The sequence below is a fragment of the Coregonus clupeaformis genome, unplaced genomic scaffold (genome assembly GCF_020615455.1).
Source record: "Coregonus clupeaformis isolate EN_2021a unplaced genomic scaffold, ASM2061545v1 scaf0087, whole genome shotgun sequence".
NCBI lineage: Eukaryota > Metazoa > Chordata > Actinopteri > Salmoniformes > Salmonidae > Coregonus > Coregonus clupeaformis.
In genome coordinates, this window is record NW_025533542.1 from 268,015 (window position 1) to 282,921 (window position 14,907).

A 14,907-nucleotide genomic window follows, 5' to 3' on the forward strand; every position below is an offset into this window, starting at 1 on the left:
GAAGAGGTGGTTATGGGTCAGTATATAATAACATGCTGGTAGACGTCAGGAGAGAGAGGGGAGAGAGAGGGGAGAGGAAGGGGGAGAGGAAGGGGAGAGGACAGGAAGAGGTGGTTATGGGTCAGTATATAACAACATGCTGGTAGACATCAGGAGAGAGAGGGGAGAGGAAGGGGAGAGGAAGGGGAGAGGACAGGAAGAGGTGGTTATGGGTCAGTATATAACAACATGCTGGTAGACATCAGGAGAGAGAGGGGAGAGGAAGGGGGAGAGGAAGGGGAGAGGACAGGAAGAGGTGGTTATGGGTCAGTATATAATAACATGCTGGTAGACGTCAGCTTCTCTGTTGATAGAAACCCATTTCTAGACCAAGCAACAGGGTCTGGGATAGACTGGACCTCTGGAGGGGAGGAAGAGAGGGGTGAGAGAGACTGAGAGACGGGTTAGTAGACTATAGATCTGCAGGGGGAGAGACGGGGATCACGTTTATTTGGTAGGCTTCAGCCTCTGGATTCACACTGATACCCAACTCCAGACCTAACACTGATGAGAGAGTTTAGTACAGTCGGACTTGGTGAGAAGTGCAGGCTCTCTTTTAAGTGCAATAAAACATTATATACATAGAGAGGCTGACTAAGAATAATATTCTGCTGTACTTGTCAAGTAAAGGCCACTCTTAGTAGCAGTGACTTGGCATTTTGTGACATCACCACCATGTTGATGGAGTGTTTCATAACAATACGTTTCTTTACGCCCTCGGAATACCTGGAATGACAACGTGACAATGGGACAGACTACATGCTAGATGAAGCGTTGCCAATGACGCCCTAGCAACTGAACCAACGCATGTTTCATAATCAAGCTCATGATGGTAAAGGTCAGTCCCTGCTTATTCAGATCTGATCCTATATCAGTTGTTAATTAAGAGGGAAGGACAAGCCATGTACAGCGCCTTGCAAAAGTATTCATCCCCCTTGGCCTTTTTCCTATTTTGTTGCATTACAACCTGTCATTTAAATGGATTTTTATTTGGATGTCATATAATGGACATACACAAAATAGTCCAAATTGGTGAAGTGAAATAAAAAAAATTCTAGAAAAAAAATTACGGAAAAGTGGTGTGTGCATATGTATTCACCCCCTTTGCTATGAAGCTCCTAAATAAGATCTGGTGCAACCAATTACCTACAGAAGTCACATAATTAGTTAAATAAAGTCCACCTGTGTGCAATCTAAGTGTCACATGATCTCAGTATATATACACCTGTTCTGAAAGGCCCCAGAGTCTGCAACACCACTAAGCAAGGGGTACCACCAAGCAAGCGGCACCATGAAGACCAAGGAGCTCTCCAAACAGGTCAGGGACAAAGTTGTGAAGAAGTACAGATCAGGGTTGGGTTATAAAAAAATATCCGAAACTTTGAACATCCCACGGAGCACCATTAAATCCATTATTAAAAAATTGAAAGAATATGGCACCACAACAAACCTGCCAAGAGAGGGCCGCCCACCAAAACTCACAGACCAGGCAAGGAGGGCATTAATCAGAGAGGCAACAAAGAGACCAAAGATAACCCCGAAGGAGCTGCAAAGCTCCACAGCAGAGATTGGAGTATCTGTCCATAGAACCACTTTAAGCCGTACACTCCACAGAGCTGGGCTTTACGGAAGAGTGGCCAGAAAAAAGCCATTGCTTAAAGACAAAAATAAGCAAACACATTTAGTGTTCAGCAAAAGCCATGTGGGAGACTCCCCAAACATGAGACAAAAATTGAGCTTTTTGGCCATCAAGGAAAACGCTATGTCTGGCGCAAACCCAACACCTCTCATCACCCCGAGAACGCCATCCATTGTGGTGGCAGCATCATGCTGTGGGGATGTTTTTCATCGGCAGGGACTGGGAAACTGGTCAGAATGGAAGGAATGATGGATGGCGCTAAATACAGGGAAATTATTGAGGGAAACCTGTTTCAGTTTTCCAGAGATTTGAGACTGGGACAGAGGTTCACCTTCCAGCAGGACAATGACCCTAAGCATACTACTAAAGCAACACTCGAGTGGTTTAAGGGGAAACATTGAACTGTCTTGGAATGGCCTAGTCAAAGCCCAGACCTCAATCTAATTGAGAATCTGTGGTATGACTTAAAGATTGCTATACACCAGCGGAACCCATCCAACTTGAAGGAGCTGGAGCAGTTTTGCCTTGAAGAATAGGCAAATATCCCAGTGGCTAGATGTGCCAAGCTTATAGAGACATACCCCAAGAGACTTGCAGCTGTAATTGCTGCAAAAGGTGGCTCTACAAAGTATTGACATTGGAGGGGGAGGGGGGGGGGGGTGAATAGTTATGCACGCTCAAGTTCTGTTTTTTTGTCTTATTTCTTGTTTGTTTCACATAAAAATCTATTTTTTGCATCTTCAAAGTGGTAGGCATGATGTGTAAATCAAATGATACAAACCCCCAAAAAATCAATTTTAATTCCAGGTTGTAAGGCAGCAAAATAGGAAAAATGGCAAGGGGGGGTGAATACTTTCACAAGCCACTGTAGTCCATATAGGCTTCACATCACTGCACTTCTTCTGATCTCTCACTTCATTATGTCTGTCACTGAGAAATGGCACAGAACATTCTGGTGACGGAATGTTCAGATCAGTTCTAATGTTCTCGACCCGTGTCAACATTCCATCAAAGAGGGTGTGTTCAAGTTTTGAGGTAACGTGCAATTGGTATGCTGACTGCAGGAATATCCACCAGAACTGTTGCCAGAGAATATAATGTTCATTTCGCTACCATAAGCCGCCTCCAACGTTGTTTTAGAGAATTTGGCAGTACGTCCAACAGGCCTCACAACCGCAGACCACGTGTAACCACGCCAGCCCAGGACCTCCACATCCTGCTTCTTCACCTGCGGGATCATATGAGACCAGCCACCCGGACAGCTGATGAAACTGAGGAGTATTTCTGTCTGTAATAAAGCCCTTTTGTTGGGGAAAACTCATTCTGATTGGCTGGGCCTGACTCCCCAGTGGGTGGGCCTGGCTCCCTGCCCAGTCTGGTGAAAAATCTGTCGATGTGCCCTTGAGCAAGGCACTTAACCCTAATTGCTCATGTAAGTCGCTCTGGATAAGAGCATCTGCTAAATGACTAAAAAAAATATAAATAAAAAAATAAAAAATAAATCCATAGATTAGGGCCTAATGAATTTATATCAATTGACTGATTTCCCTATATGAACTGTAACGCAGTAAAATCGCGGTCGCATGTTGCGTTTATATTTTTTGAATGGTTTCAGATAGTATTTGAACCCAGGTCTGGTGATGCAGCAACCTACCATGAAGGAGTAGACATCCAGGGCAGCATCGATGGTGTCCTTCAGGTTCTGCAGGTGGTCTCTCCCTGTGTCTGTATCTGGCAGACCCACACACTGGAGGAAGTTGGAGGTAGGATCCCCAGCCTGGCGAGAGGCAATGACAGATAGATCATGACTTCCTGTTACATCATACTATATCTGAATCAGTTAGATTGTTGGTAGTTTCCTGCTACATCATACTATATCTGAATCAGTTAGATTGTTGGTAGTTTCCTGTTACATCATACTATATCTGAATCAGTTAGATTGTTGGTAGTTTCCTGCTACATCATACTATATCTGAATCAGTTAGATTGTTGGTAGTTTCCTGCTACATCATACTATATTTGAGTTTATTTGAGTTTATTTTTATTTTTACAGGGACAGTGCACATTAATCAACGTTTCAGTAAAAGTGCCGGTTTTAGCCAGCCGGCTAATTTTCAACCGCAGTCCCTGGGCAGGTTATTAAAAACAATTACAATATAGACAATAACAACATAGAACAAGACATAGCATACAGACATAGCAACATGTCAAACCTGTTTAATCTACTGAATCACTCTAACCCTTTACCCTGTTAGACGTGTTTTTATGAGAGAGAGAGACAGAGGAATGTAGGAGGGAAAGAGAGAGAGGGAGTGAGAGAGAGAGAGAGAGAGGTGGGAAGAGAGAGAGAGGTGGGGAAGAGAGAGAGTGCGGGGGGGGTAGGAGAGAGAAAGAGGTGGAATGCTAGCCCTCACCTGAGTACACATTTGTTGCGTAAGGCAGGTCTCATTTCTTTAATTTTCCATCAGCAGGGCAGGCAAAGCATTAAGAGGCAAAAGAAAACAGAGAAATTCTTGACATATTTTAGCTGCTTAACTATAGAAGAAGAATCATGAGAACACAGAGACCTTTCCAGAGTTCTAAAGTTACACCAAAGAATCCTCAAAGAATCTTTAGCTGATCTGATCCTTTAGTTTGACATGTAAATGTGTGATAACAGTGACTCACCGCTGTGCATCTGATGTTCCTGTGGGAAGACAACGGCATGATTCATTGGTTTAATGATCCTAATGTTTAGTTCATTTCTTTAATCTGAGAAGAAAGTGACTGATTGTGGGCAATGAATAACAACTGAATTCCTCCAATTGATTTGACAGTACTATTAACCATGATCCTCTCTGTCTCTCTCTCTCTGCAGCTACCAGGGGAATACATGTCAATACATATTTACAGTTTTTCTAGGTAATAAAAAGTTACTGCATCCATTAAAATGCCGTTTTCATTCTGTAATTCTTCCTGTAAGTGCAATGTAATGTACTTACACTTGCAGCGGTAAACCTTATCCTTGAGTACAGTGTACCTGCTCTCTACTGTCTACTGTCTACTGCTCTCTACTGTCTACTGTCTACTGCTCTCTACTCTCTACTGTCTACTGTCTACTGCTCTCTACTGTCTACTGTCTACTGCTCTCTACTGTCTACTGTCTACTGCTCTCTACTGTCTACTGTCTACTGCTCTCTACTCTCTACTGTCTACTGTCTACTGCTCTCTACTGTCTACTGTCTACTGCTCTCTACTGTCTACTGTCTACTGCTCTCTACTGTCTACTGCTCTCTACTCTCTACTGTCTACTGTCTACTGCTCTCTACTGTCTACTGTCTACTGCTCTCTACTCTCTACTGTCTACTGTCTACTGCTCTCTACTCTCTACTCTCTACTGTCTACTGTCTACTGTCTACTGCTCTCTACTCTCTACTGTCTACTGCTCTCTACTCTCTACTGTCTACTGTCTACTCTCTACTGTCTACTGTCTACTGTCTACTGCTCTTTACTCTCTACTGTCTACTGCTCTCTACTCTCTACTGTCTACTGTCTACTCTCTACTCTCTACTGTCTACTGTCTACTGTCTACTCTCTACTCTCTACTGTCTACTGCTCTCTACTCTCTACTGTCTACTGCTCTCTACTGTCTACTGTCTACTGCTCTCTACTGTCTACTGTCTACTGCTCTCTACTCTCTACTGTCTACTGCTCTCTACTGTCTACTGTCTACTGTCTACTGTCTACTGTCTACTCTCTACTCTCTACTGTCTACTGTCTACTGTCTACTGTCTACTCTCTACTCTCTACTGTCTACTGTCTACTGCTCTCTACTGTCTACTGTCTACTCTCTACTCTCTACTGTCTACTGCTCTCTACTCTCTACTGTCTACTCTCTACTGTCTACTCTCTACTCTCTACTGTCTACTGCTCTCTACTCTCTACTGTCTACTGCTCTCTACTCTCTACTGTCTACTGCTCTCTACTGTCTACTGTCTACTGTCTACTGTCTACTGTCTACTCTCTACTCTCTACTGTCTACTGTCTACTGTCTACTCTCTACTCTCTACTGTCTACTGCTCTCTACTCTCTACTGTCTACTGCTCTCTACTGTCTACTGTCTACTGTCTACTGTCTACTCTCTACTCTCTACTGTCTACTGTCTACTGCTCTCTACTGTCTACTGTCTACTGCTCTCTACTGTCTACTGTCTACTGTCTACTGTCTACTGCTCTACTCTCTACTCTCTACTGTCTACTGTCTACTGCTCTCTACTGTCTACTGCTCTCTACTGTCTACTGTCTACTGTCTACTGTCTACTCTCTACTGTCTACTGTCTACTGCTCTCTACTGTCTACTGTCTACTGCTCTCTACTGTCTACTGTCTACTGTCTACTGTCTACTGCTCTCTACTCTCTACTGTCTACTGCTCTCTACTGTCTACTGTCTACTGCTCTCTACTGTCTACTGTCTACTCTCTACTCTCTACTCTCTACTGTCTACTGTCTACTGCTGTCTACTGTCTACTGTCTACTGCTCTCTACTGTCTACTCTCTACTCTCTACTGTCTACTGTCTACTGTCTACTCTCTACTCTCTACTGTCTACTCTCTACTCTCTACTGTCTACTGTCTACTGTCTACTGCTCTCTACTGTCTACTGTCTACTGTACTCTACTGTCTACTCTCTACTCTCTACTCTCTACTGTCTACTGTCTACTGCTCTCTACTGTCTACTGTCTACTGTCTACTCTCTACTCTCTACTGTCTACTGTCTACTGTCTACTCTCTACTCTCTACTGTCTACTGTCTACTGTCTACTGCTCTCTACTGTCTACTGTCTACTGTCTACTCTCTACTCTCTACTGTCTACTGCTCTCTACTGTCTACTGTCTACTGCTCTCTACTGTCTACTGTCTACTCTCTACTCTCTACTCTCTACTGTCTACTGTCTACTGCTCTCTACTGTCTACTGTCTACTGCTCTCTACTGTCTACTGTCTACTCTCTACTCTCTACTGTCTACTGTCTACTGTCTACTGCTCTCTACTGTCTACTCTCTACTCTCTACTCTCTACTGTCTACTGTCTACTGTCTACTGCTCTCTACTGTCTACTGTACTCAACCCATCAGCTGTCTGACTGAATTACTCTACTGTACTCTACTGTATTCTACTGTATTCTACTGTACTCTACTGTCTACTGTACTATACTATACTGTCTTCTTCTTTATTATATTGTATTCTATTGTATTCTACTGTACTCTACTGTATTCTACTGTACTCTACTGTACTCTACTGTATTCTACTGTACTCTACTGTCTACTGTACTATACTATACTGTCTTCTTCTTTATTATATTGTATTCTATTGTATTCTACTGTACTCTACTGTATTCTACTGTACTCTACTGTATTCTACTGTACTCTACTGTATTCTACTGTACTATACTATACTGTCTTCTACTTTATTATATTGTATTGTACTGTACTCTAGTGTATTCTACTGTATTCTACTGTACTCTACTGTATTCTACTGTACTATACTATACTGTATTCTACTTTATTATATTGTATTATACTGTACTCTAGTGTATTCTACTGTATTCTACTGTACTCTACTGTATTCTACTGTACTATACTATACTGTCTTCTACTTTATTATATTGTATTATACTGTACTCTAGTGTATTCTACTGTATTCTACTGTACTCTACTGTATTCCACTGTCTACTGTATTATACTGTCTGTATTCTACTGTATTCTACTACATTCTACTATCTACTGTACTCTATTGTACTCTACTGTACTCTACTGTACTCTACTGTACTCTACCGTACTCTTACCCCAGTAGCAGCAGAGAGCTGTGAGGTACATCAGGAGGAAGAGGTGGCGTGATGTCATGATGATGAGACAATGACTGTCATGAGGTCAGCTGGTAACAGATATCACTGATCTAGGAACAGAAGATAACAGGTTGCTATCATTATAACCGGTTGCTATAATATAGTCGACCGGTCTCTGGGGATACAGTTCATGGAACAGAAGATAACAGGTCACATGTCAGTATGTAGGGTGACGTTGTCCCTAGATGCTGATCTTGGGTCAGCTTAACATTGTTCCCCACAAATGGTTAAAGTAAGGATTGGGGGAGGGAAAGCTGATCCGAGAGCTGTACCTAGGGGAAACCCCAGAGCCTGATCTAGACAAGAGTGAATGGAACAGGGAGTCAGATATGGAGAGAGATACAGAGTGAATGAAACAGGGAGACAGATATAGAGAGAGATACAGAGTGAATGAAACAGGGAGACATATATAGAGAGAGATACAGAGTGAATGAAACAGGGAGACAGATATGGACAGAGCGATATAGAGTGAATGAAACAGGGAGACAGATATGGACAGAGAGATACAGAGTGAATGAAACAGGGAGACAGATATGGACAGAGAGATACAGAGTGAATGAACCAGAGAGACAGATGTGGACAGAGAGATACAGAGTGAATGAAACAGGGAGACAGATGTGGACAGAGAGATACAGAGTGAATGAAACAGGGAGACAGATATAGAGAGAGATACAGAGTGAATGAAACAGGGAGACAGATATAGAGAGAGATACAGAGTGAATGAAACAGGGAGTCAGATATAGAGAGAGATACAGAGTGAATGAAACAGGGAGTAGGATATAGAGAGAGATACAGAGTGAATGAAACAGGGAGACAGATATAGAGAGAGATACAGAGTGAATGAAACAGGGAGTCAGATATAGAGAGAGATACAGAGTGAATGAAACAGGGAGTCAGATATAGAGAGAGATACAGAGTGAATTAAACATGGAGACAGATGTGGACAGAGAGATACAGAGTGAATGAAACATGGAGACAGATGTGGACAGAGAGATACAGAGTGAATGAAACAGGGGGACATATGTGGAGAAGGTGGAGGGCTCGGGGAATCACACCCCAGCTGCTAGGAGCCTTGTGTAGTTCGGAGTGGGCAGCTCTCCCATTTTCTTTTCAACCAATAACTTGCTGATTGTGATGAATGAAATATGCGGTGACAATATCAGTGAGCTACCGGCATGTCATTGTGTGGTCAGGATAAGCATCAAGGTGTGTCAGGTCAGCATCATCCACACCTGCTTTACAGACAATCTACCTCAAACGGGCTCTAATCAAATAGAAGTTGATTTGCCGCCTACACAGATTAGCAGATGTTAAAGCAGGTGCAGTGAAATGCTTGTGTTTTTCTAGCTCCAGGGTTGCAGTGAAATGCTTGTGTTTTTCTAGCTCCAGCAGTGCAGTAAATATCTAACAGTACAATACTAATACACAAAAACAAGAAATGAAGAAATATCAGAACGAGCCATATCAGAGTCCGGAATATAAATACGGGGTGTGTATAGAAAGTATGGACAATATATAAGTAGGAAAAGGTATGTACAGCAGCAGTTATATAGGATGAGCTATGTCCAGAATACAGTATATACAGCAGCAGTTATATAGGATGAGCTATGTCCAGAATACAGTATGTACAGCAGCAGTTATATATGGATGAGCTATGTCCAGAATAAAGTATGTACAGCAGTAGTTATATAGGATGAGCTATGTCCAGAATACAGTATGTACAGCAGCAGTTATATAGGATGAGCTATGTCCAGAATACAGTATGAACAGCAGTAGTTATATAGGATGAGCTATGTCCAGAATACAGTATGAACAGCAGTGGTTATATAGGATGACCTATGTCCAGAATACAGTATGTACATCAGTGGTTATATACACACACACACACACAACATCCACTATCCAGCCAGAGATGGACTCAAACTGTGTAGGCGAAGTCAAACCTCTGGTTTTTCTAGTTTTACCCCTTCCCCTATGCTCTCTCTCTCACTGGTAGCAAAACACACACACAAAACAGCTTAATGACTCACCTGTTGTGTGTGTATAATGGCAGGAGGCTGCTGAGGGGAGAACGGCTCATAATAATGTCTGGAACCTCCTGTGATGTACGTGTCAGCTATGTATGACACTCTGAAGTCTGCTCCTTTGTTTGGCTGTGGAGTCTCTCTTTGTACAGGCTCGTAAGAGTTAAACACGTAGCTGTGTTTGCCCAATATCAAATACACCTTCTAGAAGTGTTTGGCCTAAGACCACTCCTAAATCCACTCCTAACACCACTCCTAAATCCACTCCTAAGACCACTCCTAAGACTACTAATTTATTAGCCAACACACTATTCAAACACATTCTCATTTTGATCAAATGGATCAATTCAGGATACAAATTTACAAGATATAGTTTCTTGTACACAAAATTAAATCAGAGATGGTGGATTTGACCACCAGTGAACAGCAGTGGATTTGACCATCAGTGAACAGCAGTGGATTTGACCATCAGTGAACAGCAGTGGATTTGACCATCAGTGAACAGCAGTGGATTTGACCATCAGTGAACAGCAGTGGATTTGACCATCAGTGAACAGCAGTGGATTTGACCATCAGTGAACAGCAGTGGATTTGACCATCAGTGAACAGCAGCGGATTTGACCATCAGTGAACAGCAGGGGATTTGACCATCAGTGAACAGCAGTGGATTTGACCATCAGTGAACAGCAGTGGATTTGACCATCAGTGAACAGCAGTGGATTTGACCATCAGTGAACAGCAGTGGATTTGACCATCAGTGAACAGCAGTGGATTTGACCATCAATGAACAGCAGTGGATTTGACCATCAGTGAACAGCAGTGGATTTGACCATCAGTGAACAGCAGTGGATTTGACCATCAGTGAACAGCAGTGGATTTGACCATCAGTGAACAGCAGTGGATTTGACCATCAGTGAACAGCAGTGGATTTGACCATCAGTGAACAGCAGTGGATTTGACCATCAGTGAACAGCAGTGGATTTGACCATCAGTGAACAGCAGTGGATTTGACCATCAGTGAACAGCAGTGGATTTGACCATCAGTGCTTGCTCAGAGATATTACATTAGTTGCGTGACGGGTGTGGATACACAGGTGTTCCTTGGGGCCGACCAAACAGTATTCTACCCGACTAACTAACGAGCCTCAAGCTATTCCCAGAGGAAGAACCATAGAACTCCCACCTGGGATGTTACCCGTTACCAGAGATACAGACCTACTCACCAACACAATGCTGCTGACGTAACATAGACCGTAATAACAGACCTCTGTTACAAAACAATTTGATTAAAGATACTTAATGCCAACTCAACACAATAGAAATGATAGCTTATTGTCAATAATAATAATATACTATATTTAAAGAACGTTCATAAAAACTGATCGAAACTATTTTATTAAAAATTACTTCGATATTTCCACTTCACGACAATTTTCTACTCCAAGTCACTACCACGAGAAGGGTGATTCTCGTTGATTATTTGAGAAATCATTGTTCACAATAAATAAGAGGGTTGCTCTGATGTGAATAAAATAGAAGTAAATTGTGATAAAATGAAATCACTTTAATCTTCCTACTCAGCCAACACAACACCATTCACCTGTACACAAACAAAACCACTTACACACCCAGTTAAAAACCTCTTCATTCAGTGTCAGTCTACTAACAGGGTACGTAACCTGTAACCTTGTTGTCTCAACCACCACGCTCTCCACTCCAACTCTTTTTTTTTTTATATGCAGGCTTTTATAATGAAGGTAAAATCAAAGCTTACCTGATTAAGGTTTTAGCCGTGTCAGTCAGTCAGGTAGGTAGGTGTGTTAGCGTTGGGTTGCGTCCTCCGTCTGTCTCTGTGAAGGTGTACTGATACCTGAGACGCAGGTCAACCAGTAAACTGCTGTGTTCCCTCAGACACAAGATTATGTTGTGAAAGGAAGAGGGTGTGGATAATCTCTAGTTATAGGTGCCTGAGGCATATTACTGGTGTACAGGTGTGTGTGTGTGTGTGTGTGTGTGTGTGTGTGTGTGTGTGTGTGTGTGTGTGTGTGTGTGTGTGTGTGTGTGTGTGTGTGTGTGTGAGTACAGTTGTCCTTTGAATACAGTAACACACTGATCCATGGTTAAATTGGGTGACGCCCTTCAGCTATTGTGTCCGGACACCTGAATCCCTAGTTATATATGTAGTTTTATGTGCGATAAAGTGTGTGTGTGTGTGTGTGTGTGTGTGTGTGTGTGTGTGTGTGTGTGTGTGTTGCTGGGTGTGTGTGTGTATGAGATTGGTGATGTTGGTCAATGTTATCAAATAAAATAAAAATGTATTTGCCACATGTGCCGAATACAACAGGTGTAGACATCACAGTGAAATGCTTACAAGCCTTTAACCAACAATGCAGTTTTTTTAAAAAGACAAAAGTACAATAAAAAAAAGTGTTAAGTAAAAAAAAAAAAAATGCAAATAACTAAAGAGCAGCAGTAAAATAAAATAACAGTAGGGAGGCTATATACAGGGGGGTACCGGTACAGAGTCAATGTGCGGGGGCACCGGTTAGTCGAGGTAATTGAGGTAATATGTACATTTGGGTAGAGTTAAAGTGACTATGCATAAATAGTAAACAGAGTAAAAGAGGGGGATGGGGTGGGGGGGGGGGGGGCAATGCAAATAGTCCGGGTAACCATGATTAGCTGTTCAGGATTCTTATGGCTTGGGGGTAGAAGCTGTTGAGAAGCCTTTTGGACCTAGACTTGGCACTCCGGTACCGCTTGCCATGTGGTAGCAGAGAGAACAGTCTATGACTACGGTGGCTGGAGTCTTTGACAATTTTTAGGGCCTTCCTCTGACACCGCCTGGTATAGAGATCCTGGATGGCAGGAAGCTTGGCCCCAGTGATGTATTGGGCCGTACGCACTACCCTCTGTAGTGCCTTGCGGTCGGAGAACGAGCAGTTGCCATACCAGGCGGTGATGCAACCAGTCAGGATGCTCTCGATGGTGCAGCTGTATAACTTTTTGAGGATCTGAGGACCCATGCCAAATCTTTTCAGTCTCCTGAGGGGGAATAGGCTTTGTCGTGCCCTCTTCACGACTGCCTTGGTGTGTTTGGACCATGTTAGTTTGTTGGTGATGTGGACACCAAGGAACTTGAAGCTCTCAATCTGTTCCCCTACAGCCCCGTTGATGAGAATGGGGTCGTGCTCAGTTCTCTTTTTTTCCCTGTAGTCCACAATCATCTCCTTTGTCTTGATCACATTGAGGGATAGGTTGTTATCCTGGCACCACATGGCCAGGTCTCTGACCTCCTCCCTATAGGCTGTTTAATCGTTGTCGGTGATCAGGCCTACCACTGTTGTGTCGTCTGCAAACTTAATGATGGTTTTGGAGTGCAGTCATGGGTGAACAGGGAGTACAGGAGGGGACTGAGCACGCACCCCTGATGGGCCCCCGTGTTGAGGATCAGCGTGGCAGATGTGTTGTTACCTACCCTTACCACCTGGGGGCGGCCCGTCAGGAAGTCCAGGATCCAGTTGCAGAGGGTGGTGTTTAGTCCCAGGGTCCTTAGCTTAGTGATGAGCTTTGGGGGCACTAGGGTGTTGAACGCTGAGCTGTAGTCAATGAATAGCATTCTCACGTAGGTGTTCCTCTTGTCCAGGTGGGAAAGGGCAGTGTGGAGTGCAATAGAGATTGCATCATCTGTGGATCTGTTGGGGCGGTATGCAAATTGGAGTGGGTCTAGGGTTTCTGGGATAATGGTGTTGATGTGAGCCATGACCAGTCTTTCAAAGCACTTCATGGCTACAGACGTGAGTGCTACGGGTCAGTAGTCATTTAGGCAGGCTATGTTAGTGTCCTTGGGAACAGTGACTATTGTGATATTGGTAAATGTTATTGGTGATGATGGTAAATGTTATTGGGTATATCAGTGTTTGTGGTGATGATGGTAAATGTTATTGGTGATATTGGTAAATGTTATTGGTTATATCAGTGTTTGTGGTGATATTGGTAAATGTTATTGTTATATCAGTGTTTGTGGTGATGATGGTAAATGTTATTGGTGATATTGGTAAATGTTATTGGTTATATCAGTGTTTGTGGTGATATTGGTAAATGTTATTGTTATATCAGTGTTTGTGGTGATGACGGTAAATGTTATTGGTTATGTCAGTATTTGTGGTGATGATGGTAAATGTTACTGGTTATATCAGTGTTTGTGGTGATGATGGTAAATGTTATTGGTTATATATATATATATATATATTTTTTTTTTAATTTGGGGGGGGTAGATCAGCTTTAATATTGCAGATAGATTGTAACTTCCATCAATGTAATTGTCTGCATCACTTCCAATCCCCCATATGTTTTTTTCTCTCGCATATATATACAGTGGGGGAAAAAAGTATTTAGTCAGCCACCAATTGTGCAAGTTCTCCCACTTAAAAAGATGAGAGAGGCCTGTAATTTTCATCATAGGTACATGTCAACTATGACAGACAAAATGAGGAAAAAAATCCAGAAAATCACATTGTAGGATTTTTTATGAATTTATTTGCAAATTATGGTGGAAAATAAGTATTTGGTCAATAACAAAAGTTTCTCAATACTTTGTTATATACCCTTTGTTGGCAATGACACAGGTCAAATGTTTTCTGTAAGTCTTCACAAGGTTTTCACACACTGTTGCTGGTATTTTGGCCCATTCCTCTAGAGCAGTGATGTTTTGGGGCTGTCGCTGGGCAACACAGACTTTCAACTCCCTCCAAAGATTTTCTATGGGGTTGAGATCTGGAGACTGGCTAGGCCACTCCAGGACCTTGAAATGCTTCTTACGAAGCCACTCCTTCGTTGCCCGGGCGGTGTGTTTGGGATCATTGTCATGCTGAAAGACCCAGCCACGTTTCATCTTCAATGCCCTTGCTGATGGAAGGAGGTTTTCACTCAAAATCTCACGATACATGGCCCCATTCATTCTTTCCTTTACACGGATCAGTCGTCCTGGTCCCTTTGCAGAAAAAACAGCCCCAAAGCATGATGTTTCCACCCCCATGCTTCACAGTAGGTATGGTGTTCTTTGGATGCAACTCAGCATTCTTTGTCCTCCAAACACGACTAGTTGAGTTTTTACCAAAAAGTTCTATTTTGGTTTCATCTGACCATATGACATTCTCCCAATCCTCTTCTGGATCATCCAAATGCACTCTAGCAAACTTCAGACGGGCCTGGACATGTACTGGCTTAAGCAGGGGGACACGTCTGGCACTGCAGGATTTGAGTCCCTGGCGGCGTAGTGTGTTACTGATGGTAGGCTTTGTTACTTTGGTCCCAGCTCTCTGCA

At 42.8% G+C, this 14,907-nt stretch overlaps 1 protein-coding gene across 1 annotated transcript in view; it reads right to left on the reverse strand.

Moving 5' to 3' along the window:
- Window positions 1-11,445, reverse strand: part of mslnb (mesothelin b) — a 42,544-nt gene extending 31,099 nt beyond the window's left edge. The window contains exons 1-5 of the mRNA XM_045213207.1: window positions 11,356-11,445; window positions 7,498-7,607; window positions 4,346-4,364; window positions 4,093-4,129; window positions 3,333-3,455 (exon numbers count right to left, since the gene is read on the reverse strand). Of these exons, the coding sequence (XP_045069142.1) occupies window positions 3,333-3,455; window positions 4,093-4,129; window positions 4,346-4,364; window positions 7,498-7,555 (237 nt within the window). The 5' untranslated portion in view covers window positions 7,556-7,607; window positions 11,356-11,445. The remainder of the gene's footprint in view (window positions 1-3,332; window positions 3,456-4,092; window positions 4,130-4,345; window positions 4,365-7,497; window positions 7,608-11,355) is intronic.
- Window positions 11,446-14,907: the final 3,462 nt, after the last annotated feature.